The sequence below is a fragment of the Hyaena hyaena genome, unplaced genomic scaffold (genome assembly GCF_003009895.1).
Source record: "Hyaena hyaena isolate Hyena2069 unplaced genomic scaffold, ASM300989v1 scaffold_150, whole genome shotgun sequence".
Taxonomy (NCBI): domain Eukaryota; kingdom Metazoa; phylum Chordata; class Mammalia; order Carnivora; family Hyaenidae; genus Hyaena; species Hyaena hyaena.
Window position 1 is genome coordinate 1438799 of NW_024080782.1, and position 27477 is coordinate 1466275.

The 27477-nt window shown below is 49.8% G+C and overlaps 1 protein-coding gene across 3 annotated transcripts in view; it reads right to left on the reverse strand.

Annotated features, from left to right (window-relative positions):
- FHOD3 (formin homology 2 domain containing 3) overlaps nucleotides 1-23783 on the reverse strand; it is a 467989-nt gene extending 444206 nt beyond the window's left edge. For all 3 annotated transcript variants that reach the window (XM_039238974.1, XM_039238973.1, XM_039238972.1), the window contains exon 1: nucleotides 23619-23783. In XM_039238974.1, coding sequence (XP_039094905.1) covers nucleotides 23619-23783 — 165 coding nt within the window. The remainder of the gene's footprint in view (nucleotides 1-23618) is intronic.
- Between the last annotated feature and the right edge of the window lie 3694 nt (nucleotides 23784-27477).

Consider the following 27477-nt stretch of genomic DNA (forward strand, 5'->3'; position numbering starts at 1 on the left):
GGGAGGGAGAGAGGGAAGGGAGGGAGAGAGAGAGGGAAGGGAGGGAGGGAGGGAGAGAGGGAAGGGAGGGAGGGAGGGAGAGAGGGAAGGGAGGGAGGGAGGGAGAGAGGAAAGAAGGGAGGGAGGGAGGAAGGGAGGGAGGGAGGGAAAGAAAAGGCTGCACTGGATGGGATTATCTGTGAGGCTAGACTGAAGATAACAAGGAGACTTCAAACAGCATGTTTTATTACTCACAAAATGCAGCCATTGCTGGCTTGGGGGTCACAGCCTCAGGCATGTCAGGGTGCCTCTATTCACCCCCTCTAGCGCCCCCAGTGTGTGTGGTCAGCAAAGTGGAACTCTGGATCCCCGCAGCAGAGGAGCCACTTTACCACCGGCCGTGGTCCTGTGTCCTGGTCCGCACCCCGGTCCGCACCCCTGCAGCAACTCCGACAGCTCCTGCCCTCCATCCCAGCCCTGCGTCCTCCCAAAATGAAGACAGACCCAGCAGCAACCCTCTCAGGGCAGTATCGTCATTGTGCTGATCACGGCTCCCCAAACACTTTCACCCCCAATTATAACAGATGTCTTACAGGATCATAATTGCCCATCTGTCTTTCTAGATTAGGAATAACTGGCAGACATGTTCCAATTCCTCTCTGGGTATCTGGTCCACATCTGAAACTCTAAATACACTGGTTGCAATTCTCAATTCGTCTGAAAGCCCTGTAGCTTGACCTCAGGTCTACTGATCACCAGGACTCATTATTATGATAGTGATGATGGATACACCAAATTCTGACTCCGAAGGGCGGAACGGAGCCCCGGCACCCTAGGCTCTGCATAAACTGGCCTGGCTCAACCCTTCTCCAAGCCTCCGACCTGCTCTCTACCTCCCCACCCACCTACACTCACGTCTTCTTCCTGTACTTGGCCACATCCTACTGCCATCTTGGGGCCACCCCCTGACCTTACCCCCTGACCCCACAGGGGAAGGGACCCAGTCAGGGAATCGCAAGCCAATGATAATGCAAGAAAGAGAAGCCCCCGCAGATGCCTCCCCTTCCCTGAGTGGGCCAAGCACCGTGCTAAATGCTTTCCAAACATAACTGCATATGAGGCTTGCAAACATCCTCCAGAAAAGGCATTATTATCCCCATTTTATACGTGTAGAAGCTGAAACTCAGAGAGATTGGAAGCATGTCTATGGAATCCAAAGCCTTGCTTTAAGCCATTGTGCTGCACTAAACAGCCAAAGGAGTGTTCACAAAGGGCACCTCTGGGGCCTGAGGGGGAGGTGGGGGCAGGTTGCTGGCACCCGACAGGCAGCAGTAAGTGCCGCTGGAATGGATGCATGAGTTAACACCGGAACTGACTGTTGAAGAAGATGAGGGTGACCCAGCCGGGAAAAGGTGCAGGGGTGGGGTGACGAGGGAAGGCAGGAGCAAAGGCGAGCAAGCATGAAGCAGCAAGGAATGTGAGACACCACGGCAGCTGGCTTGCTGAAGCATAAAACAGGACCCAGAGAAGGGGAAGGGACAAGACTGGGCAGAGGGACCCTGCCAGTTCACTGAAGGCACACGGGCCTCCAGGTGCTGGGGATGACCAGGAACGGAGGGAGCGGCTGGCTGGGCCCTGCAGCTCTAACTCAGTGTGCCCAACACCCAGCCACCTGCTCTCCCGTGCAACCTGCTCTTCCTTTCAGGCCCACAGGCTCCAGGACAGCCCAGCTCCCTACCGGTGCCTCCCCAGGTCCTGCCTTCCTCTTCAGCCCCGCCCCCTACCCACCCTCCTGCCCGCACAGCTGTAAGTGGGGCCCAACTGGGATGCAGCAGTGAAGAAAACAGGCACAATCTCTGCCCTCCTGGAAACATCCCAAGGATGTCCCTCTCCCTGTCACCCTCTGAAGGGGAAGCAGCTTGTCCCCTGGTCCATTCTTCCGCCCACCCCGGGGTGGAAGGCGGGCAGTCCTCTGGCCACCCGCTGCTCTTTCATCTTCAAGGCTGGAGCCACACGACCCACCCTCCCTCCTCACCTGCCCTCAGGACCCTGGCATCGGCTCACAATCTTCCCTCCGCCCCCATGCCTGCCACCCTCTTAGAAGGACACCCGCCTCGATGCCCTAGCACCCCATGCCTCAGCCACCACACTGAGACTGGGTCCTGTTGACCAGCCACAGAAATTCACATCTAGAAAGTTGACAAATTCACATTCACACCCCTCCCCCCTGCCCCAAGAGAGTGTCCTAGAGGTGGAGGCTCTGCCGCTGGTTGTGGTCACAGGGACCTCAAGGCTTCGTGTCACCAGCATCCAGACCCAAGGGAGCCTCTGAGGATGCACGGCATCACCTGCTGCCCTGCACCCTCCCTCGTGGGCAGGGTGGACACAGGAAACAGAGAACCCACTCCCCTCCTCCGTGGGTGGGAAGCTGCCCTCTCTGCACACTCACTGGTTTCTCAGGCACCTCATGGGAAGGGCCAACAGTGCTGAGCTCTGGTCCTGGGCACGGGGCAATCAGCCCCCCAAACGGCTGTTTGCTACTTCCTCACACTCACACCCCCTACACCCGGCCCAGGGACTGGCCTTAGCTCTTGGATTTAAACTGAGGGGAAAGCAAGAGTTCTGCAGATTCCAAAACTGTGATAGTATGAATGAAGGTGAGCAACAGCCCATTCCCAGAAGACCCCCAAACCAGGAGGGAAAAGACAGATTCCTCCACATCCCCACTACCCAGAAGCAGTGGAGACAGAGCCGTGGCCTAGGAAGGCCCAGGTCCCTCCAGCGCCCCTTACACACACCCACTGTTACCCACCAGTGTGCCTGACTGTCCTCCCACAGGCCACATGTGGGAGCACCGGGCCCAGAAGAACCCACAGAAGCAGGGATGGGTTCTGGCCACATGCAACATAGACTACGAGTCACATCACTTCCCACCGGATAGCTGGAGACGCACACGTCCACTGGCTCTAAAAAGTATGTCGTCACAGAACCACACAGTTGGAAGCAAGTCTGTGTTCTCAGGAAGCATGGCTGCAGGTAAGAAAGATCGCGGGCTCTCCTCATGAACATTGCAAAACAACTGCTCTCCCAGGGCAGCTGGGGAGCGAGGACCGCTGGGGTCGGGTCCAATGTTCACATTTTGCAGATGAAGACACCTGAGGCTGAGAGAGATCGGCACAGATCACCTACCACTTGATGATGATGTCACTTGCTATTTTGTTTTATTTATTATCTCTCTCTCTCTCTGCATCTCTCCACTAGAATCTAAGCTCCAGGAAGGTCAGGATTTTTGCCTGTTAGGTTTGCTGTGATTCTACAGCACCTAAAATAGAGCCTGGCACACAGCAGGCACGCAATAAAAACGTGTTGAGTGAACGGATAAATGACTAACACAACCAACTAGCCACAGTCACAAGCAATGTGAGGACCTCATACCACTTCTCAACACACTGCCAGTTATTGATCCCAAAAGGATTAACAGTAGCCTCACCTAAAAACACCCTGAAAGGAACCATCCTGCAGAATGACAGGGTGTCGGGGTGTGGAGTTTGCCTTATCGGCTCAGTCCTCAATGCACTGGTTATTCTGAGCCTTGTATAAACTGATTGGAAACACTAATGATACCCAAGACCCCTCAATCAACAATGACTGATCAATACGACCAAAACACACTGTGGAATATGCAGACAGCGCCATGAATCCCAAGAGAGCTGATCCTCTCCCCGTCAGATGGGTTTTCAGCTCCACAGACCCATGCAGTAGAATTAAGGCAATGGCATGTTTGCTGGTGAACAATGGAAGTGTGGCAGGTCCCCCTGAGAGGCACCCACCCTCTCCCCTGCAAGAAGGGAGAAGTAAAACCTGGTCCTGGGAGTGCAGTGGGCAAAACCTTTCTCTGCCCCCTCATGGATTCCTCCTGCTTTGGCAAACTCTAGTCCCAGACGAACACTGCCCAGAATAATGAAATTTAAACTGTTTAGACTTCGCAGAACTGTGTACGGTAATTTAATGGGGCTCCCGTGTTCTGCTTCAGGGACCAGGCAGATGAAGGAACTTTGGTAAAACGAAAGCAAAGGCTCTCCAAGTGTGCGGGGGAAGAAAAGAGGCTTAAAGACACCAGAGCCCTGAGACACAAAGAGCTCTTGGCCGATGCAGCCCCCCCCCCCCTCTTCCCGCCCCTCAGCCTAGGATTAGCTCTTGTCTTCCTCACGACTGCCTCCTGCCACTTCGGGACCTGGTATGTCATGGCACGGGGAGGGAGGGACGGCTCACCAAGAAGGAGACAGGGGACACACACCAAATCAGGAAACCAAAACCATGTTTCGCAAAGGCAGGGTGAGGACAGGCGCAGTGGGGAGACTGCCTGGCTGAGCCCTGCCGGGGCTCGCTGGGACAGGGCAGACTGGGGGGCTCTGTGCAGTCTGGGCGCAGAGCAGGAACTAATGAGGCACGTGAGTCGGCACAGACAGGTGCTGGGCTTTTCTCAAGGTCCTCCCTCCCTGCTGACATCGGTCAGGCCTTAACCAAAGCCCTGTTCACAGATGCTAATGTTACAAGCAAAATGCAGAATCTCAGGATGCCCCAGAGGCTTAACCCCCCCTCTCCGCAGAGGGGCCCCCACTTTCATCTACAAGGGAACCTAGCAGAAGCTTCTGCACACTGGATGAATGAGAGAACCAAGAGGCTTGAAGTTGACATAGCAGAGAGAGAAGACTTTGGTCACAGGAGGCAGAATCTGGAATACACGGTCAGGGACGTGGGCAGAGACCAGGAAACACAGACGGAGAGAGAGACACTGACTTCCCAGGGAGGTGACTAAGGGGCATTGTCCTGAACATCTTGACACAAGCCAAAATGTCTAATGAAACTGAAACTGAACAATTTCCTGCATAAGGAGACTTTCCAGCTTACGTGGCATTTGAAAGTTCTCCATGACTTGGTGTCCAGAACTCTGAATGCATTTTTCATAGAAACAAAATGATACCCATGGTGAGGATATCAGGCCAGCCTGTCACCTTCAGGGTCTATGAATTCTTGGCAACAAGGCCCATGCTGTATTCTTCTTTGATTTCCAAGTGCACTGAAGAGAACCTGACAAAAAGCAAAAACTCACATGGATGGAGGGTAAGAGAAAGGCTTCTGTGAACCTCGGGCAGGATTTCACATCTCACTTCTTTGTGTGTTCCTAGAGAAGAGTTGATGTCCCTGGTTGTTTTTTTTAATGTTTATTTATTTTTGAGAAAGAGAGAGAGAGACAGACAGACAGACTCTGAAGCAGGCTCCAGGCTCGGAGCTATCAGCGCAGAGCCCAATGCAGGGCTCGAACTCACAAACCATGAGATCACAACCTGAGCTGAAGTAAGACGCTTAACCAGCTGAGCCACCCACTGAGGCACCCTCCTCAGTTTTTAAAGACTCAAAGAATCCCACCGAACTCCTGTTTAGGCCCTTGACTTGATCTATGTACTAGAATATCCTAAGGATTCCTAATAACCCCACAGAATAAAGGAGAGCTGAAAGGTGGGCCCTGCTTGTGCACTCCAGGCCCGGCCCCAGCCTGGGAGCGTCATCTGGTCAAGTACAAATGGGATGTGCATGAAGCCCTGATGAAGGCATCCTCCTCTGGGAGCCACCCTGAGGGCTTGGTAACCCCTGGACACTAAGCTCTCCCCCAGTAAAGAGAAAGTAAAGCTCACTTAAAAACCAGATGTTTAACATTCTAGATCCTGGACTTCTTAAGGATATAGCCTCTTCCCATTGTTCCCACCACCTTCTCGTTCATGTCAGATCGGTCTCCTCTCTGACTTGCCAGAGGAAGAAAACCCCAGCCATTCGGCCGCATTATCTGCCCCCCACCCCCGCCTTTCCCTTCATCTCTGTGATGATCAAAGTGCATTTTTCATACTCTGAGGTCCTCCAGCACAGCTTGCTGCTTTGTTGACTTATGGTCTTTTGCCAACTGATAGAACTTCTGATGATCTGTGCTCCATGGGGTTTGCAGAATGGTCCCCATGCAGCTCTGTCTCAGGCACTGTCCCTTTGCAAAGTTGCAGAATGAGGGTACAGAGTGAGCGCTGGGTGACATCACAGCTCAGGGCAATGAGGCCGCTGGGGGTCCCCAGAGCTTCACCTCACATTCCTCCCCATCAGGGCCTCTGCAGGCTTAAGAATAAAGAATTGTCAAATACCTACAAACAATGATTTTTAAATGAACACTCCTTTCTCTGGGCAGTGTTTGAAGAGGTTCTTAGACTCTGAAGTTCAAAGACTCGAATAACAAACTCTTCTGACCAAGGGTAATTTGCCTAATAAGTACAAACGCCCTGACAGTCCTGCTAAGCAGAGTGCCAGGTAATTCTCTGCCAAAAAGCAATCCTACTTCTAGGTATTTATCTGAGAAAAATGAAAACGTATGTTCCCACAAAATCCGCACACAAACATTTACAGCAGAAAAGGCAGTAGGAGATGCTGGCTAAGAGATTAGCCTCCAGATCAAATGTTTATAGCAGCCTTATTTGTAAGGCTTCCAAAAACAGGAAGTAACAGTGAATGAATGACCAACTGGTACATCCATACAATGGAACACCACTCAGCATTAAAAAGGAACGTTGCACACAACAGCTTAGAAGGAGCTCAAGGGCATCATGAAGGGTGGAAGAAGCCAGTCTCTGAAGGTTACAAACCACATGATTCTTTATAAGGCTTTCTGGAAAAAACCAAACCACGGGGAGAGAGAACAGATGCATGGCTGCCAGAGGTTAGGGGTGAGGAGAATGTCTGACTACAAAGGGACAGCCCTACGGAATTCTTCAGGTTGCTGCAATTCTGTGTCCTGCGGTAGTTACAGGAACCTGTGTGTGTGTTCAAGTTCCTAGGATTCCACAGCGAAAATAAAGTGAGTTTTACTGTATATAAACATCTTTTTAAGAAGTTCACAAATCCTGGACGCACCTCCCATGTAACAATGGAGTCTTGGACGTTGGCCAGCCTTGCTGACTTGTTCTAATGAGCGGATACCAGCGAGAGAGACAGAGGAGGTGAGACAGCGCCCTCCTGGCCTCCATCTGGAGCCCTGAGCTGCCATGGAAAGAAGCCCAGCTACCCGGAAACCACTAAACTAGAGACCCGTGGAGAGACCAGAGAGAAAACGAGAGATGCCTGAGAGACCCGCACCTCTCTGCATCTGCCCAGCCCACAGGCCAGCCTTGCAGCTGGGGAAGCCCTGGGCTGGCGGCAGCCTCATGAGACACCAGAGCCGAGATGCTCTCGAATTCCTGGCCCAAGGAAACCATGAGAGAAATGTGAATGTTTTAAGCAACTATGCTTCAGAGGGATTTGTTCACAGCCATGGGTCACTAATAAGGACACGTTTTTTGAGCAATTGCCGTGTGACAGACACTTGCTCATACATTGTCTTGCCTATTTTTCATTTCATCATTTCCTGGGCACTTTCTATACGTCAGGGACTATACATGGAAAGGGCATGAAGTGCCAGGAGCCAAGAGAATCACCAGGATGTGAGGGCCGAGAGATGGGAGTCCAGAGCCAGGGAAAGATTCTTGGTTTGGGCAGCTGGCCAGACGGTATGTCTCTCACAGAGGCAATGCTAACAAGATCCGACTGGACGCAGTGCATGATCAGCGTCTGTGGGACATCCCAAGGCGGGTGTCTAGGAGGAAGCTGGGCTTCAGGACCAGAGAGAACACTGGACTAGACATAAGAACAAGGGGGTTATCAGAAAGCCCTGGAAGCCACCCAGAAAATGAGGTCAACTGTGAGGAGAAGGCATGGCCTTGGGACAAAGCCCCAAAGAAGGCCAACACTCAAAGGGCAGGATGGCAGAGCAGATGGAGAGGGAAGATTGGGAGGGTGAATCTGTCACTATCGAACTCAGAAGAGCATTCCTCAGAGGGCATGACCAGAACCAGCAAGTGCTGGTTAAGAGGTAAAATAAGATAAAGACGGAAAAGCATCCCCTGCATTAAAGATAAGCACCTTAGCAGGGAATTTCACTGTGGTGGTGGTGGACAGGAGAGAGAATGGAACACGAGGGAAAGTGAGGTAAGATAGCAGAGCTCAGACAAGGTCTAAGACGCCTGGGGGTGAAGGCAGACTTCAGATCTGGGGACCAGGGAGGAGTATTTTCTGGATGAAAAAAAGCCCCAGCCCATCTACATGCTGACAGAACCACCCCAGAGGGAAGTCGGGGCTGAAGCTACAAGGTGGGGCAGGGGTTGCTTTGTCTGTGAAGTTACAGGTGTGACAGGGGAGAGGAAGGACCTGTAAATAGGTGCCCCCCACCCTGGAAGCTGGGGATAGAGGCCACTAATGGGACAGTAGGATCCTTCTTGGTTTTGTCCACAAGAGCCCTGTAAGGGAGGATGCTACTGGTGCAAGGGTTTAGGAGAGGGAGTATGGAGGGTGGCAGCAGGCACCCACCACCACCTTGCTGACCCTTGGTTTCCTGTATTCGGGGTACTCTGCTGCCCCTACAGAGACTGACACTGAGCAGACACCCCATAAACATTTGTGAAATGAGAGAGAGTCCTGAAAAGCATCATATTCTAGCCTTCATTGGCTAACACATCCACTCACCAAGAATAGCTATGAGCGGGGGCCCAGAACAGTGAGAGACCCCATCCTCTAGGCCCGGGCCAGGCCCATCCTGGGCTTGTCTCTGACTGTCCTCCTCCCACACATTCTTCCGAGGTGGCTTTTCAGTGACTGCCCCCATCCCTCTCCTTTCTTCTCCTCCTTCTCTCTTTCCTTCACCTTTTCTTTGTAATCATTCTCTTCCCAAATTTTCACTCTTCCCTCCTCTTTCCTTCCTCTTCCCTTCCTTTTTCCATTCTGTGGGATGGAAGTAACTTCTGAAATAGTTCTGTGCTTACTGGCCCAGGGTGCCAGCCCAGCCCACGGTCTACTGCTGTAGGGTCCCACCATCAGGGGCTGTTCTCAGTTGCCCAGAGCCAGCCAGACCTGACCCCCATTCCACATCCCGTCCATTCCCCACCTGCGTGGAGTGTTCCTCGCCTTTCTATTCACTTCCTCAACCATCCCCACTCTCTCCGGGAGGCTTTCTGGACTGTGGGCCCACGCAGATTCTTCCCACTTCCAACATCTCTATAGCCCGGCTGCCTATGTCACATGTAGACATGAGTCATATGTCGTCCTGTCAGTTGTTACTTCACTCTGTGTTATGTCTGTGACTGATTTCCCCAACCAATCATAGCCATAAAGGAGATCATTTTCATGGCTTGGGATCAGTGGCCTTGATAGAAAGTTTTCCACTTAACCAAACTGTGCTCCCCAGCTCTCACAAAAATAATCACCAACTGGTTACATAGAATGTGTATGGACTCAGCTGAAATTTCCCCCTGATGATCTTCACTCCACAAGCTTCCCCGGGTGCCAACCTATGTTCCTCATGCTTATCTCTGACAGACAGAGGCAGAGAGCCCTCGCTGGAGAGACTTGGAGCCTGGAGGAGAGATGTGTGCTGGACCGAACCCTGCCACCCTCTGAGAGGCTTACTGAGCATCTGTCATGAAGCCAATCTGCTTTTAGTTTTCTCATCTTGGAGATGGAACCTAAATGCCCCATCTCACCCCCTTCAGGGTTGTGTGAGGATCAGCCAGGCAAACCTATGTCCCAGTGCCTTGTAAACTGCACAGACACGTCGCGGTTCTATCACTGGCCGATTCAGTGATGAATCACTGTCCACAAAAATGCACCCAGTTCTGGGAACAAAAAACCACTCATATCCCTGACTATTGTTCTGGACAGGGAGGCCGAAGCTCTTCTTTCCTGCCTGCAAACACACAGTGCTGTTGAACTTGAATGGAAGACCCCCGGGAAGACTGGATGACCTCTCCCACATCTGACCACTGGCCACTCACACACCAGCCACTCAGGTACTGCCAGGTTCTGCAGAAGTCAGAGGGTTGGTGGTTTCTGGAAGCTGTGGTCAGGACCCAGCCTGAGCACTCCTGCAGCCTGAAAGTATGATCTGATTCAGCCAAGAGGTAATGTATCCCTGTTAGCTGAGTGTCATCCCCTGAAGTGATACCCAGCCAGGGCCCCTGAGGCCGGCAAAGGGCTGAGTCTCCCCATGTGGAAGGAAGGGCCGCTAGACTCTGTGGCCACCACTCCCATCTCGCAGGCCCACCTTCCTCTTGGGACGTCCCACTAATCACAGCCACAGTGACCTCCGCAGCTTCAGGGACCCTGCCCCTCACACGAGCTCGCAGCTCTCCTTGCCCTCCCCCGGGTCAGCATGGGCAGAACAGTCAACAAGACTGTGTGGAAGGCCGGGAACGAGGCAGACAGGGGCATCTGGCCCATGACTCGGTGCTTCCTCATCGTGCGTTGCAGGCCTCAGATCCGGCCCCACAGAGGAGACCTCACCACCCCCGTGCACCAGGGCCCCAGAGCTCCGGGCCATGTGCACGCCCTCCAAACCCAACAGGAGCTGCCTGTGACAGGACAGTGGGCCTTCTCCCGCCGACCCCAGGCTTCCTGTGAGATCCTAGCACAGACCCAGGGCAGAAAAGGCCAGAAAACAAGGTTATACTGAAGAACTGGTTCTACCTCACTCACCCACAGTGTGTGGGGGAAATTGTAACATGCAAATCATGTTCACAGGTTAGGGATCTGATGAAGGATCTTGAAAGTTAAGGGTCTACTCCATTGTTGCAATCATCATGATATAAATATATATTGTAATTTTCCACCTCATATTCTTTCAAATATTTGAAAATTATCTATTAGGGCTTACTGTGTATCAAGCACTGCCCTAGGAACGCTGAACTGGAAGGTGAGTAAAAGTGCACTTTCTGAGGCACCTGGGTAGCTCAGTCAGTTACGTGTGCAACTCTTGATTTCAGCTCAGGTCATGATCTCACAGTTCGTGGGTTTGAGCCCCGCATCAGGCTACGTGCTAACAACAGAGCCTTCTTGGGATTCTCTCTCTCCTTCTCTCTCTGTCCCTCCCCTAATCAGGCTCTCTTTCTCTCTCTCTCAAAATAAATAAGCAAACTTTAAAAAATGCACTTCCTGCTACTGAAGGGTTGTACCTGCTGGGGAGATGGTAACATAGAATGAAATAAGAACCAAGTGTCATGGGTGAGGGGCACATGGAGCACAGCCCACATGGGTCCGGGGGAGGGTTGGGAAAGCCTACAAAGGCAACCCTTAGACACAGTCTCACCCCAGGCTGGAGGACTGAAGTCGCAGAGAACTTGAACAACCATCCAAGGCAGCCTATCAGGAGAACCGCAAGCATTTTAACACAGGGTTAGGGAAGGAAGGACAATCAGGGATAATGTGGGAATGGCAGACAAGAGGCTAGGTCACAGAGAGCCCTAAGTGTCCCTGTGAAGAGCTGGGACTTCACCCTGTAAATACTGGAGAGCCACCATAGTGAAGGAGGAGGAGGCAAGAAAGCAGCTGGGGAGTGGGGGGATGGATCAGAGTTATTTTCCAGAGCCAGGAGTCCAAATAAGAGCCAGGACAACTTAGGAATGGAAAGGAGGGGACTGGATGGGTGCAGAGGAATCAAGGCTGACTCACAGTGCTCATGGTATTTCTGACGAATAAGATGCAGAAGAGGGATGTAAACAGGTCTGGGAGAAGGAAGTCACTCATTCCATTCTTGACATTTCTCATCTATGTTTCCATATGTACAATTTTATGATTCACGGGGGTTGTAATTGACTGAATATGTCTCATAAAATTTCATATGTTGAAGCCTTAACTGCCAATGTGATGGTATTAGGAGGTAAAGCCTTTAGGAGGTGATCAGGTTTAGATGATAGTGGGGTCCCATCATGGGATTAATACCCTTATAAGAAGAGGAAGTTAAAGATTATAAAACTACAAAGAAGAAAGAAAGAGAAAGAGAGAGAGAGAGAGAGAGAGAGAGAGAGAGAAAGAAAGAAAGAAAGAAAGACAGAAAGAAAGAAAGAAAGACAGAAAGAAAGAAAGAAAGAAAGAAAGAAAGACAGAAAGAAAGAAAGAAAGACAGAAAGAAAGAAAGAAAGAAAGAAAGAGAGAGAGAGAGAGAGAGAGGGAGGGAGGGAGGGAGGGAGGGAGGGAAGGATAGAAAGTGACCAAAAAAAAGAAAAAAAGAGGGAAAGAAGGAGAAGGAGGGGGAGACACAAAAGCTTCCTCTCTCTGCCACATAAGAACACAGCAAGAAGATGCCATCTATCCGCAAGCAAGAAAGAAGGACCTTACCAAGAACCAAATGTATTGGCACCTTGATCTTGGACTTCGAGTCTCCAAAACTGTTGAGAAAATAAATGTCTGCTGTTTAAGCCCCCAGTCTATAGTACTGTGTTATAGCAGCCTGTGCTAGGAGTTATTTTCATAGTTACCCAATATTCTATGCATAATAAACTATATTGAATATCTCCCTTGTCACTGGACATGGAGTTTGTCTTATCTTTTCTTTATTAAAATAACCCTCAAATGTCTTTATGCATGTAGCACTTTTATATCTTTATTTATCTCTTCAAACAATTCTTGCAAGTGGGTTCACTGGGTCCCAGATCATCATTTTTATGATTTGTATGTGTTGCCAAGTCTCTAGAAAGAGGGAGGGTCATGGACTACACTGCCTGCAGCATTCAAGTGCCTCAGTTTTCTCAAAGCATTAGCAACTGATGAGATGTACCCTTGTCTTATGACCATAATACTGTCATGTGCATACAAAGTAACAGTTCTAAGTTTAGCATTGACTTTTATAGTATAGTCAAGATTTTGTCCCTCAAAATAGGGAGAGGCAATGGGATGCATACAAATAACTTACAAAGAGTTTGAATAGCCTTCTCTGAATACCACCTGGTGGTGCTCCTGGAATTCAAATGTCGCTCTCAACTGTGACACCAGATGCATGTCAGACTGGACCTGGGCTTCACAACCTGGCCTCGCTCTACACCAACTCTACACTGATTTAGGGACCATCTTTCCAACCACCTTCTTAAAATGCAGGAAACTACTTCCATCCAAGATAAATTCTTCACCCTTCTATTCTGCAATTAAACACCGAAGAATTCATGTTAAGGAAATAGTCAGACTGAAGTACAAGATTTTTTTTCCTGCAAGTACATATATTACAGCATCATCTGTATTTTTATCCTGGCAACTACCTAAACATCCAGTGGTTCATTCATTACTGCGTTTGTTTAAAGAATATTTCTCAAGCACCAAGCACAGGACTAATAAACATGGAAGAAGACAGAGCCCTTTCCCTCACAAAACAGGGAAATAAAGGACTACAGTACATGCACGTACTGGATTAGCATGCTGTCACTAAAGATGATCTGCTCCAAGAGTATTTAATGCCTTGTGAAAGTATTCATAATATTATATTTTAAAATGCACAGATACTAAAATCTTGGTAAGACACAAAATGGTTAAGAATGATTGGCTCCCCCTAAGTGTCCATCAACGGATGAATGGATCAAGAAGATGTGGTTTATCTATACCATGGAATACTACATGGCAATGAGAAACAATGAAATCTGGCCACGTGTAGCAACATGGATGGACCTTGAGGGTGTTATGCTGAGCGAAATAAGTCAGGCAGAGAAGGACAAATACCATATGTTTGCATGTATAGGAGGATTAGGAGGAACTTAACTGAGGAACAAGGGGGAGAAGAAAGGGGGAAATGGTGGGGGAAAGGGAGAGAGGCAAACCATGAGAGACTCTTAATGCTAACAAAAACTGAGGACTGATGGATGTGGGCGGGGAGGGGGGAATGGGGATGGAGGAGGGCACTTGTGGGGATGAGCACTGGGTGTTATATGGAAACCAATTTGACAACAAACTATTTGTAAAAAAAAAAAAAAAAAAGAATGATTGGCTCCCTTTGGGTGGTGAGCAGAATGGTTTCTATGCCTTCAGTGTGCTCTTCTGTTGTCTCCGAATTTATACATGTGCTCACACTGTGACAGGAACAGACGTCCTGTGAGTTTTACATGGGCAGACTCCTTGCCTCGTGGCCTTTCTCTCCTGGCATCTAGCTTTGTTCATGGTAACCTCTCCCCAGCAACATCACTTTGATTCCACACACACAGTTAAAGTTCACAGCTAAATGGAACTGCAGGAGTGAAGATGGTTTAGGGTATCAAACAATATAGATGATATTGACCTAAGTAGGAAAAATAGACCATATAACTCAGCTTTAACATTAGAAGAAAGTAGCTTTCTACTTCTGCTGCCACAGGGAAGAGTGACCAGTCTGTATCGCGGCACTATCTGCAGGTCATAGGTCACTCCACCTACCAAACCCTGTGGTCATGGTCCTACTGGCACATCCATCCTACTTCCACCCTCTTATAAGGGCAGAGCCAACTGATGAATCATCCAGACCCATCTCCATCCCCATCTGTGGAGATATGAAGACCCACTGCTGTAAGTGAAAACCAGGAACAAGTAAAGAATAAGTTCTAACAAGAGCTCAAAACTGGGAAAGGTGGCACTTGAAGGGAGGGAAACTACTCACTCTCGAAATAGAACATGGTGGCCAGAGGCTTTACACAGGGAACTTCTGCATGGAAAGAGTTTGAATGAGGCCACTCTTCCTTCCCTCCAGCTCTGAATGTTATGGTAATTCATCCATTCAACAACCATTTGCTAGACATGTGCATTGTGCCAGGCACTGTTCTAGGCTCTAGGGCTGTATCAGTAACCAAACAGACCGTAAAACCAACCAGCCAGCCAGCCAACCAACCAACCAACCAACCAACTCTGCCTTCACGGGGCAGTGGGCCAACCACTCAAGGGCTTTGGAGTTGACCCTGAAGGACAGGGGCTGAGGGAGGTCTAGAGCAGAGCAGTGATGTATTCTGACTCTCTCTTTCCTGTTTAATGGGTCACACAGGTCTGTTGGTACGTATTCCTTCACATTAAAATCCATTAAAGGGACTCTCTTGAACCATTTTTTCCTATCAGTGGCTATGCTTCAAGGCCAGGGGAGAACCTCTACCCTACAGATATCAAGACTTCCTATAACCAGTCGGTAAGACAGCAGGGTGTCAGCACAAGAACACACCGTTGGACAATGGAGCACACAGCCCAGAAACACCCCTCCGGGGCTGTGGACACACGTGGGTCAGGGTGGCACCACTGAACACTGAGCTCCGAGCCCCCTGCATTCCCTACAGACAGGATATCGTCATCTCGGTCTGCAGCCGGCTGCTTTCCCGGGGAGACCGGCACTGAGCCCCTTGAGCTGCACGCAGCCTGCGTGGGCAAGTCAGGGGACCAAACAGAAGTCCCCTCATAATGACTCACAAGGGTTGAAAGCTAGATTTCTCAGCATGTACCACACATAACAATATAAAATTTCATGTAATAAAATTACAATGGGGGGTGGGTAGGAAGCATTGTTTAAGCCACTTGTCTCCACCTCAGCACTACCACACATGTGTGTTCATGAGCTGTGAGGGATTTGCCTTCGACTCTGGATTAATAATTACCATGAGGGGAGGACTGGGGAAGGTGAGCTCAAATCATAGAGAAAACAAAACCGGTACCAAAGTGGTATAAATTCCTTCAGTCAAAGCTCTGGCTGGTCGGAACAGGCAAGGTGAACGGCAGCCGTGCTGTGTGTGACTCCGCCTCAGCCAGACGGACCCTCCTCCTCATTCTCTCCTCCAAGGACCCATGGCTCAGTCTTGCACCTGCTCTAAACATGTCAGTGTCTGGCCACTCAGGAGCATCTGTCCATCAACTCATCTGCTATGAGCCCCAAGCCACTCCTGGGATCTGATGTATCAGGCAGAAGATGCATCAGTTATATCTTCTATTCTGAGAACTTCAAAATAATCTTTGGAATGTCCTGTGCACTCTGGTGAAGACCTGGGCACTTCAATTGCTGTCATAATACCAGTGCATAAAGACACAGAGTAGCCTAGTCAATAACAACAAAGTCTTCTTCTGGGTTTTTTTTTTTTTTTTAATTTCCAAGAATGTTAAAAATATTTGATAAAGCAGGGTGCCTGGGTGGCTCAGTTGGTTGAGCACCCAACTCTTGATTTCAGCTCAGGACATGATCTCAGAGTTCATGAGGTCAAGCCCTGAGTTGGGATCGGCGCTGACTGCATGGAGCCTGCTTGGGATTCTATCTCTCCCTCTCTCTCTGCCCCTCCCCTGCTCTCTCTTAAAATAAATAAATTTTTAAAAATATTTGATAAAGTGATAGACAAATCCATTTTTCTGTGTCCTTTTTGCCAAATCTAGAGCATTGTTCTATATCGAATTGCAAGTTGTTTAACATTTTTCCTTTTCCCGATGTGTTTAGCAATTTTGAGAGTTTTTTCACTGATATTAAGTTCTAAACATTTCCCTTGGAGTTGGAAATTTTAATTTCTGGTTACAAATTTAAGTGGTGAAAAGAAAGTATATTCCCAAGTCGTAAATAGGTACAATGTAGATTCCTATTGTTACTACATGGCTCTAAAAATAGATAAACTTCTGGGTGTATAATTTTGCTGAGGCAGAGAAATCTATTTTTTTAATGATCCATCTTCCCCCTGCCCAATAGCTAATCCATAATATGGTTTAATCTGTCCACAGAAATCAAAAGCTGTCACTAATAGTGCCAACGTATACAATCAACTTACATTTTCATGTACATTACAACGTCTCTGCCATGCACTGAATTTAGTATGCTCTCTTGAGGCATACTAATGGTGGGGGTAGAGCTGACTCACTGGGAAATCAGATAAGACTATGGTGTGGCCATGAGAGTAAGTCACAGGCTCCAAAAGCCACTGGGAACTGAGAATGTTTATACTGGTGTCATACATTATAGCCTCAGCAATATCTCAGGTGAGTGATAAAAATTTTGGGGCATCTGCTGAAGCTACATGTATAATAGCTCTACCTTAACACTTGTTTTACCAAACTAAGAGTTTGTATAACTGATGCTTGCTGACTTCATCACAGGAATTGACTGAGCCTGGAAAGATATCCTGAGTATAAAAACATTGATGTCCTACACTTACTTGTTCTTCCAAGATCCTAAGGAGAACACAAACATCAGGGTAGGAAGAGAAATCTCAGTGGAAACATAACAAGAAATCTACAGACAATTGGCTATCTCGGCCGTAGCAAACACGCTCAGGACGCCCAGTGACACTTATTGAAAGGAACTCTGATCCCAAAGGGAACACTGGAACGTGTAACCTGATTTTTAGCTCTTTTATTTAAAAAGTTCAACATTGGCAAAAGTATAGAAAAGAGTACAATGACCCCCCTCCTACGCCCATATTCCAGCGTTAACTCGTTGTCTATGTTGCCCCATCTGTACACTCACCCACCTCCTTGCTTCTAGTCCAGGATTATTTTGAAGCAAATTCCAGATATCATAGAATTTCACCTATAAATATTTCAGTATGTGTCTCTGAAAAATAAACTTTCTTTTAAGTATAACCATAATATTACCACCTATTAATAATTTTTTAAATTTTTTTAACGTTTTATTTAGTTCTGAGATAGAGAGACAGCATGAGCAGGGGAGGGTCAGTGAGAGAGGGAGACACAGAATCTGAAACAGACTCCAGGCTCTGAGCTAGCTGTCAGCACAGAGCCCGACGTGGGGCTTGAACCCACGAACTGTGAGATCATGACCTGAGCTGAAGTCAGCTGCCCAACCGACTGAGCCACCCAGGCACCCCCACATGTTAATAATTTTTAACACCAAATAAATTTATTTTATTTATCATTAATTTAAATTTAATAAATTTTAATATCAAATAGTCATTCAAGTTTCCTCAGTGATTTCAAATATTTATTTACCCTGCATTTGTTCGAATTAGGACCCAATTAGCCACACATTGCAATCAGCTGTTCTATCTCTTGAATCTCTTTCAGTCTAAGTTTCCCCTCCATCTTTTTTTCTTCGCAATTTAATTTTTGAAGAGACTATATCTGGATGCTGATTGCAACCCTGCGGTGAGGTTTTACATTCATTGTAATGTAATTTTCCCCATTCTTTCTTACTTAGTTCAGAACAAGATCCAGAAACACTTCCTGATAAAATAGCTAAGAAAGCAAAAATAAAAACAAAACACAATCTGCGTGTCTCTGTAAAGGAGCAGATGTTGACAAACAAGATTCTGGAAATGTCTCCCAGAAGTGGAAGCAGCTACACTGATGAGAAAGCCAGGTTAAACGGGAGACATTCCTGAGCCAGCCACAGACCACAGGAGGGGCATCACCTGGAGATGAGGTGGAGACATTACCAGGAGTGGTGACTGGCTCAGGACACAAAAGTTCGCCAGCGTTCAAAGTTTCATCTTCAGAGAGAAAGAAACCCTGGAGGAGAAAGAAGGCTGGGGGAGGGGTGCTCAGCATTGGCCTCAGCCTGTTAATCAGTTTTAAATCTGCCACCATTAAGAACTAACATTTCAGAGTCCAGAGGGGGAGGGCGGAGGCAGGCCTGTTGTTTTCCAGAGGAGCACAGGTTGGACTCCGAGGACAAAAGGCACAGCCTCACTGAGCCTCAACGCTGGAAGGACTTACCAGAGCACGACCGGTTAAGTCACAGCCCTATGATAGGCAGCCGCGTGTGAAGGCGACGCAGGCGGCTCCCCTCCCCCACCTGTGCTTCCCCTGCACAGAGAGCGTGTGCTCTGCTGCTGGCTTTCTAATAATGGGACACAGTTGGCTACAGGCTTTGGAGTAAAAAAAAAAAAAAAAAAAAAAAAAAAACCTCAGCTCTTTCACTTAGCAGCAGTGTGACCTTAGATAACCTGCTTCAGCTCCCTGTGCCTCAGTTTCCCCACCTGTTCCTTGGGGATACCATTGTCCATCGGCTAGAGCTGTTAGGAGGATAAATGAAGTTATTCATGAAGGCCTACAGTGTAGTGCCCAGCACATTCCCATTATATGTTAGCTTCCTCCCCCCACCTCAAGATTTCTGCCAGTCCCTTCCACACACATCCTTGCAGGAAGCCATGACAGCACCTGCAGGGCATCTGGCTGGGTTACCGATGACGTCTGTGGCCATGCATGAAGCAAAGCCAACTGACCCATAAAGAGTTCAATCCCATGATCCTGATCTCAATAGCGTGGCTCCAACCAACTGAGCTAATTACGGTAGAGTCAGATTCAGCTCGACTTGCACAGAGATGCTCTTAGCACTTCATACAACAGTCTTAAACAGTTCTGTCCTAAGATGCTCTGTGCCACAACGCACTTGCCAACTTTACTAATGATCTCATCTTCTAAAAATCTTAATGTAATGTAGCAAACAGATGTGTCCGTTAAGAGGATTAAGGTGGAAATTCATTGCAGCAATAATACCAGTGGATTTGTGTTCTATAACTAACACCGGTCAATCAACTTAGTGCACGCTCCACCGTAGCACTGCTCAGCTTCAAGAACAACGTGGGAGAACTAGACAGCCAGGTCTTCTCCCTCGAAGAACTGATCTGCAACAGGGGACACGGGAGGAGCCCCACATACTGAGAGCCTGACCTAAATGACCTCTAATCCATGCTGCTCAGACTGTAGGGTGAACAGGAATCACCAGAACATGTTGGAAAAAATACACATCTGATTCAACAGGTCTGGGGAGGCTGACGGCAACTTTCTAAGAGGAGTCTAGGTGATGCCCGGCCCACACCTGAAGGACCAACGCTCTCATTCCCACTTCAATCCGTGGTTTTGCAGGAGGAATAGCTGAGACAGCGAGGAGGCCACAGAGACAGAGGTCGTGAGAAAAAAGTGAACACAATAGTGTCAAGAGATGGAGCTCTGGAAAACGGACAGGCTGCCTGGAAGGAAGACATCCAACACACAAAAGGGAAGTCAGTACGAGCGGAGGCCTGGTGTTGAGTGCCAACTCCGGAACGTCCCACTTGTGTGACCAGGTGGATCCCTTCGGTTCTGGGTCTCTTCTGCCACGGAATGCAGCAGTACTAGACCTGATCCGTGGCCTTGGCGAAACGATGCATATCTAGAATGGTCCTTGCCTCGGGTAAGCGCCTAGAACAGGGTCACTATTATCACTCCACTGTGTCTGGTCCACAGAAGGCACCGAAATATTTCCTGAACTAAATTAGTAAGTCTTAATTGCCATTTTATCAGGGAAGCTGGTTATCACTTGCTTATTTTATAAAAATATCCTACAATTCCACTTTGTCTATCAAAAGCAAACAAGAATCCGTAGCCTTTCATAATCAACCAACCCAAAAAACATTTAAATTTTGAAAGGCCTACGATTTATTAATTCTGCTGTACATTTTTTTCCTAAATTAGAAGTCCTACATGGAAGAAGGCACTTGTGGGGATGAGCACTGGATGTTGTATGGAAACCAACATGACAATAAACTATATTTTACCAAAATAATAAATAAATTAGAAGTCCTGAAATTATAATTCTTTAGAACACTGAACTAAAAAAAAGCCCCTACTTAAGCAACATCTGAAAACAAAAGGCCTAACCTAGGCCAGACCGGACATATACCCACTAAAACGAACATCTCCCCGGTAAGACTACAGTACCTGTTGTGACCTTTTTGTTATCAAACTCATCATTAATTTAATTCTCTTCCCTGGAATGACTAGTGATTTGGGGGGAAAAAACAAAGATAAAGCATAATAAGCACAATATATCATTTTTTGTCCCAGACGATGGTTTAGTTAAGTGAACAGCTAACCTCTAAAGGAGTCAGCAGACATGAGCTAAATTAATAGATCATTAAGTTAGACAAAGAGGCACAGACTCAAGTTTGGGCTGGGAAGGGCCTGAGAGATTATCCAATTCACACGTTCCCAGCACAGGAGACTCTTAGAGGGTGCTGTACAAATTAGAACCCTCCATAGGGTCTCCTAGATGCCCATTACACAGCTGTGTTCACTTAGCGAGCGTCCATCCAGCTGCTCACTTATGCCCTCCACACTTTTCTGTGTGTACCATCTACGTCACGTAGTTTACTCCCCTCAGGGTGTTGCAAGTGTGGTTGGCTGGGTAGACTGAGGGTGTCTGTGTGTTCCGCAGTCAGGCTTCTCCATCCTTTCCATCACACAGATTGCCCTCCCACAAGGAACCCCCCCATCTTGCCAAGGCCAGGCTCAATGGGACCTGAGAGAAGCATGCCTTGTGTTTCCTGAAGCCTTACTTGGGCAGGGGTCTGGAGTTGCAGCTCGGAGTTAACTTGCCATCAGCTAATTCACAGCAGGGATGGTAACTATTTGTTCCCACCTCTGACTGTGAAATCTACCAGGCCAGGAATTCTGCTTCAAGGCTCTTACTCATGCCTGTAACATTCACTTGCCCCAGGCCAAAAAGTACCTGGCACACAAAGGTGACTTGGTGAGCTCCCCAAGGTAATGGAACAGAACCCCCACGAAGTGCTACTTCTGCCCACAGCCAAACTGCTGGTCCAGGAAGCAGAACAGCACTGGGAGCTGAGACACACAGGCCCGGTTTGGATTTCCGCTCTCTAGTCCTAGCATAGAAACTAGGTTACTTACTTGCTCTCTGCCTTAGTTTCCTCATCTGCAAAATAGGGATCATAAAAGTATCCGCTTCACAGAGGTATGTAATAGTAAATGAGACTGTGCAAGACAACCCTGGTTGAGCACACACTTATATGCCAAGTGATCAAAACTCATTAGCTCTTTCTATCACAGGGGGACCATCATCCAATTTTAGGATTCTCTGCTGGAAATTAATGAGCATTTTTAAACAGGAATGTGCACCTAGGCATATAAATACACTGAATTCTGCTCTGCAGAGCCCTGGCTACAGAATCAGCCAATCACTCAGCTCTAGACATGAAAAACAATGTCAAACATCTGAATATATTGCAAGGGCCAACACTGAGACTAAGCATAGCTGGCCGCCAAGACCAGGAGTCAAGGGATTCTACAGGATATATCTGCGGGTTCTCTTTGTTCTAGAGGCAATACCTCAGAAAGTTCTGTGAGCCAGTGCAACTTCAGTGCTGTGGCTTCTAGTTGGGGGCGGGGCGGGGGAGGGGGAGGGATGAGAGGCCAATGTTGGAGCATTAGGATTTCCTCCTACCAGAACAAACCAGGAACACTGGATCAGGACTATGGGGCTACTCTATAGAAACATAAAAAAGTACTTCAGCTTCCAGCTTAAAAGGTCAACCTATGTATATAGGGTTTGAAATCCAAGAAAACCACTTCAAGGTCAAAGGGCCACAATTATGAGCCTTCTGTGGTTTCAACAAAAGATCTCTGTAATCAGTGATCATAATGAATAGAATATCATGATGCCAAAAGAAGCTCTTTGAAAACTTTTAACTCAATCTACTGATTAAGAAGAACCAAATAATTCACAAAATTGATTCCGATAAGCTGAATTCGCAATACATCATTCTGTCCCTCCATCTCCCAATCCAACCTGCTTTTATGGCCAGAGAGGTTCCCCCAGTGACTGTTATCCATTCTGCATCAACACGGAGAGAATGAGATTGAACTGCCCCATTCCTCATTCCTGAAAGCAGGTTACTAATTAAGTAACGAGGAAAAGCACTGATACACTAACAGCACTGCCCAAGTTCACCAGTTCCCACATACAATCTCCCTCTCTACTTCCAAGGCAGGTGAACATCATACAGAAATCTCAAGAATTTTGAAAAATCAATTTCGTTCTTTTTGGCATCAAGGGTTATCTCTTCTAAATATTTATCAATGTTGATCCTCAATGAATAAATCATCTCCAGGCTTTGATATGAACCGTAAGCAAAAAAAAAAAAAAAGGTGCCGGTAAGTAATTCTTCAAGGTAGCAATCGTTTAAGTAGGAGGTAGGGCTCTCTTGGGTAACCAAATGGTTAGCTTTCAATGCCCAGCTCTCTGCAACACACACTTTGCAAGATGCCTGTCCTCCTGCAAAGGGTTAAAAGAAAAAGAAGAAAAGAAGAGAAAAGCCTCTATCGGGTGGACTGAGAAGCCATTCTTCCCAGGGGACACTCATTTCGGGCTGCGAGGCTCAGGCTTTGTGCGCGCGCCGCCCCTCCGCGCCCCCGCCCCTCCTCCCACAGCTACTGCTTCTCCAATGTTCCCAAGGCCACCTGCTTCTTCTGAGAAAAGGGGGCTACTCAGAGCGCTGTCTCAGCGCGCAGTCGGCGTCCCCCGCGATACCCCGCGGGGGAGGAGGAGGAGGTGCCCCCAGGAAGTGTGTTTTGTCGCGAGGGGCGCGCGGCCGCCCGCAGCGGCCCCAGAGGCCTGAGAGGTTTAGACCGGAGTCCCCCGGGGCCCGGTTTCTTTCCGCTCCCAGATCGGCGCCGGCCCAGGTACCAGAGCGGACCACCAGCGTCCGAGCCCCACCCCGCCCACCCAGCCGAGCTAACGGCGCGGCGCGGAGGAAGCTTCTCCATCCCGCCTGGGGCCCGCGCGGCACCTGCTCTGCCCCGCCCGCTCCGGCTCTGGGCCGGAGCGCAAGGCTGTCCTCTCGCGCCCGGGAGATCCCGCGCCAGCCGGCGGATGCCCCGGGCCCCTCTGCCTAGCGGGGAGAGGGGAGGTCTGCCCTTGGGCGCCTGTGCCCGGCGGCCGCGCCGACCCCAGCCTGCCCGCGGCGCCCCCACCCCCGCGCGCCCCGCAGCAGGGGCCGCGTCCGGGGAACACAACCCGCACCCTTCGGCCGTACCTTGTGCGGCGCCCGCAGCAGCCGGTGGACCCCGGCCAGCTGGGTGCCGAGAGCGAGGTCCTCGCGAAACGTGAACAGCGGCGGCCGGCTGGGCTCGGGGAAGTTGGTGCTGTTGAAAGGGTCCGTGTCGTCCAAGAACTGCACCCGGCAAGCCAGCGTGGCCATGATGCATCCCTGCCCCGAGAAGCGCGGGCGCCGGGATCGGCGGGGCCGCGGGCCGGGACGCCGAGGTCACACCGCGAGCAGGGGAGGCCGCGGCCGCCGATCGCTGGCTCGCGGGCTCACAGGCTCCGGCGCGCCCGGCTGCAGCCCGGGCTCCGGCCGCGGGGGGCGGGGCGGGGGCGGGGCCGCCGGGCCCCTCTGTCCCCTCCTTCTCCGGCTCCTCCCCTGCTCGGTCCCCTTGCGCCCGGCCCCGCTGCCCCGACCCGCGGGACCTGCCGCCGGGAAAGGGAAAGGGAGAACGGCTCGCGCGGCACCCGCAGCCCTGCGCCAAGAGGGCTGGCAGGCGCGGCGGGGCGGGGATCCCCGGCGGGCTGACTCCGGCAGCGCGGGCGCCGCTTGGGTCGCCGGCTGCACGTGCGTCCCTCGGCCGGGGGAGCACCGGCGGAGCTGCACTCTGCGGGGCTCCAGGTCTTCCCTATTAGGGAAGAGGGCTTAACCCCCTACAGGTGAGGGCGGCGGTGCGGGGCTCCTGCTGCCTGGATTTGAAACACCCCAGCTGGGCACCTGCAGGGGAGGGAGCTGGCCCCCGGCAAGCAGGCGGGGTGGCAGCCACCTGGCGAGGGTTACCGGGAGGTTTCCCTTGGGAAGAAAGAAGCTTAGAAGGGGGAGGGTGAGCTGGGGGACCCAGGCAGCTCCTAACAGACAATCCCAGAGGGCGCTAGGAGCGAAGACTGGGGGACTGCGCGGCTCTGCTCCAGGACCCCAGCGCCAGACGTGACACCGGGGCCACCTGGTGGGTGCTAGTTGACCCTCTGTACCACCGCAGCCTCTTGGCCAGTTAGGTCCTCGAATGCCCTAACTGGACCTTGTGGGGCCGCGAGGACCGCTTCGGATGAGGTCACGGAATTGCAGGGGGAAGGTGGAGAGCTAGTGACCTGCTCGCAACCGAGAGACGTGGAAGAAAGGGCTTCAGCCAGCCCGCCTCCGCCACGCGGGAGCCTGGGGACGCCTCTCGGCCTCCCACCGCTCTCCTCGCTGCTCGCGGGCGACCCCCTTCGTTTCCAATAAGAAACAGTTTGCTCCATTCCCAGGCTGTGGCCAAGTTCGCGGTTCCTCACACCTCACACAGATGACCGGGTTAATGGCCAATGGCTCTTCACATCCGCGTCTTCATAAGGCGGCTCTATAACGTCGTAATCCTTTTCTTCTGGTTTCAAGGAGAAAGAAGTCCTTGTCCCATACTTAGCCCCTTCACCGCCACCTTTACTTTTTTTTTTTTTTTAAGATTTTTAAGTAATCTCTACACCCAGCGTGGGGCCCAGACTGCAACCCCCAAGATCAAGAGTCCCATGCTCCGTTCATAGCAGCACTCTCAACAATAGCCAAAATATGGAAAGGGCCTAAGTGTCCATCAATAGACGAATGAATCAAGAAGATGTGGTTTATCTATACCATGGAATACTACATGGCAATGAGAAACAATGAAATCTGGCCATGTGTAGCAACATGGATGGACCTTGAGGGTGTTATGCTGAGCGAAATAAGTCAGGCAGAGAAGGACAAATATCATATGTTGGCACGTATAGGAGGATTAGGAGGAACTTGACGGAGGAACAAGGGGGAGAAGAAGGGCGGAAATGGTGGGGGAAAGGGAGAGAGGCAAACCATGAGAGACTCTTGAATGCTGACAAAAACTGAGGATTGATGGATGTGGGGGGGAGAGGGGATGGGCATGGAGGAGGGCACTCATGGGGATGAGCACTGGGTGTTATGCGGAAACTAATTTGACAATAAACTATTTGTAAAAAAAAAAAAAAAAAAAAAAGAGTCCCATGCTCCACCCACTGAGCCGGCCAGGCGCCCCTTCAGCCCCTTCACTGCACCTTCAACCTTCCTTCTCCATGGACTCTCCCATCACATGTGCAACACTTAGGCCTGGTCTTAAAATTACAATCATCCAGGACACTCCTACTCATTCCAGCAGAACATCTAGCTCTCCTTACGTTTGCTCCTGAACTCTTTGAGGGAGTCCTCGGGGAAGATCCCACAGCAACTTCACCATCAGCTCAATGCCAGAATACTAAAGCCCCAAATTCTACTCCTTTGCCAGGGGCCTCCTACCCTCCCACTTTCAACCCCAGCTCCCTGCTTACTGAGAGAGCCCTTCAGTCTTTCTGGCCACCTCATTTCCCATCGTCAGGGTCCCAGAATGAATCCCAACCCATCACCGCAGGGCTCCTTTTCACACTGACCCCTGGGCCTCTCCCATCAGTCATGTCCTGGGCAGGTTCCTGCCCCCGCCCCATCTGTCAATGCCTGCAGACAGTGGAACCAATCTCAGTGACCCACTTACCCCCACCCCAGGCTCCTCAGCACTGCCCAGTGTGGCTCCCCGCTGCCCTTCTGCAGCCAAAAGCTTCTGTCACTTTCCTCTACCTACAGATTTATTCAGTACAGAAACTGGTCTCTAGCACAACGTCCTCCCCTCCCCCAACACTCCCTCCTCGCCATCTTCCATCTCCATCCTCCATCTCCTGCATCTCAAGAGATAACCAAAGCCTTATTTTTCCTCCTCCTCAGGGCTCTGTCTCCATCTGGACCCTGAGTCCCTCCCTTCCCAGTCGCTCTGGGACCGGCTCTGCTACTGAAGCATCCCACTTCTTCCTTCCTCCCTGGGCTCCTTCCCCTGCGGATCAGGGTTGGTTCTTGGCATGCAACCAGGGCGTCATACAGAGCCCCCCACTTAGAAGAGCCCCACACTGGCTCCCTGCTCTGCTGATGCTGTCTTACAATTCTTAATAATGTAGCCAAGACACCCCAAATTTTCATGGTGCCCTGGGCTCCACAAGTTACACAGCTGGTCCTGATGGAAACAACAATAATAACAATAACACTCAAATGGTTTCCATCTTAAAACCTGCGACTTTATGAATCCTGTCTCTCACTGGCTTATCTCTTCTTCGCTGCCTGACCAGCCTCTGAAGGAGAGAACTGTATTCATTTCTCGGCAGCCTCACCACTTTTTTGCTCCACATCCCGCCACACCTGGTGGGCAACCCCCCTGCTGTTCTGAGATCATCAGTGCCATCCTAATTGCCTCCTCCAGGGGACACTTCAGCCCTGCTGCCCACTTTCTCAGTAGCACCTGTCACCATGGACCACCCCTTTCCCAAACTCTCTTCCCTCACTTTCAATAGTTCCACTGACTCTGAGCTGCCTCCTTCCTCCTCCTCTGCAGCTTCTTTCTCCATCCCTCTGTGCTCTGTTCTCCTCTTGAGAATAGAACATCACAGCTACAGTTACTATTACTTTATTCCTGTGTTCTCACTAAACTAAAATCTCTTCTGAGGCAATGGCCATACTGCATTCAACCGTATTACTCCCCCAACCTCTGTCAGTAGCTGGCAGAGCACCCAGCGAAGGCACACAAGAGATGTCTGATGAATGAGGGAGGATCAGAGTCATCTTTAACTCCTATATCTTACAATTGGCCGCTATGACCTGTCACTGAATCAGTCTCTAAAATATTTCTCAACTCTGTCCTCCTGTCTAGCTCTCACTCCTATGCTAGTCTTCTATGGGGTCTCCATTCCTCAGGTGTGAGTCTTACATTTGATCTTCCACTGGCTTCCTCAGAGCCAGTAGATCATTCTAAGAAGTGCATTTAATGTGTCACGCCTTAGGGCAAAATCCTTAC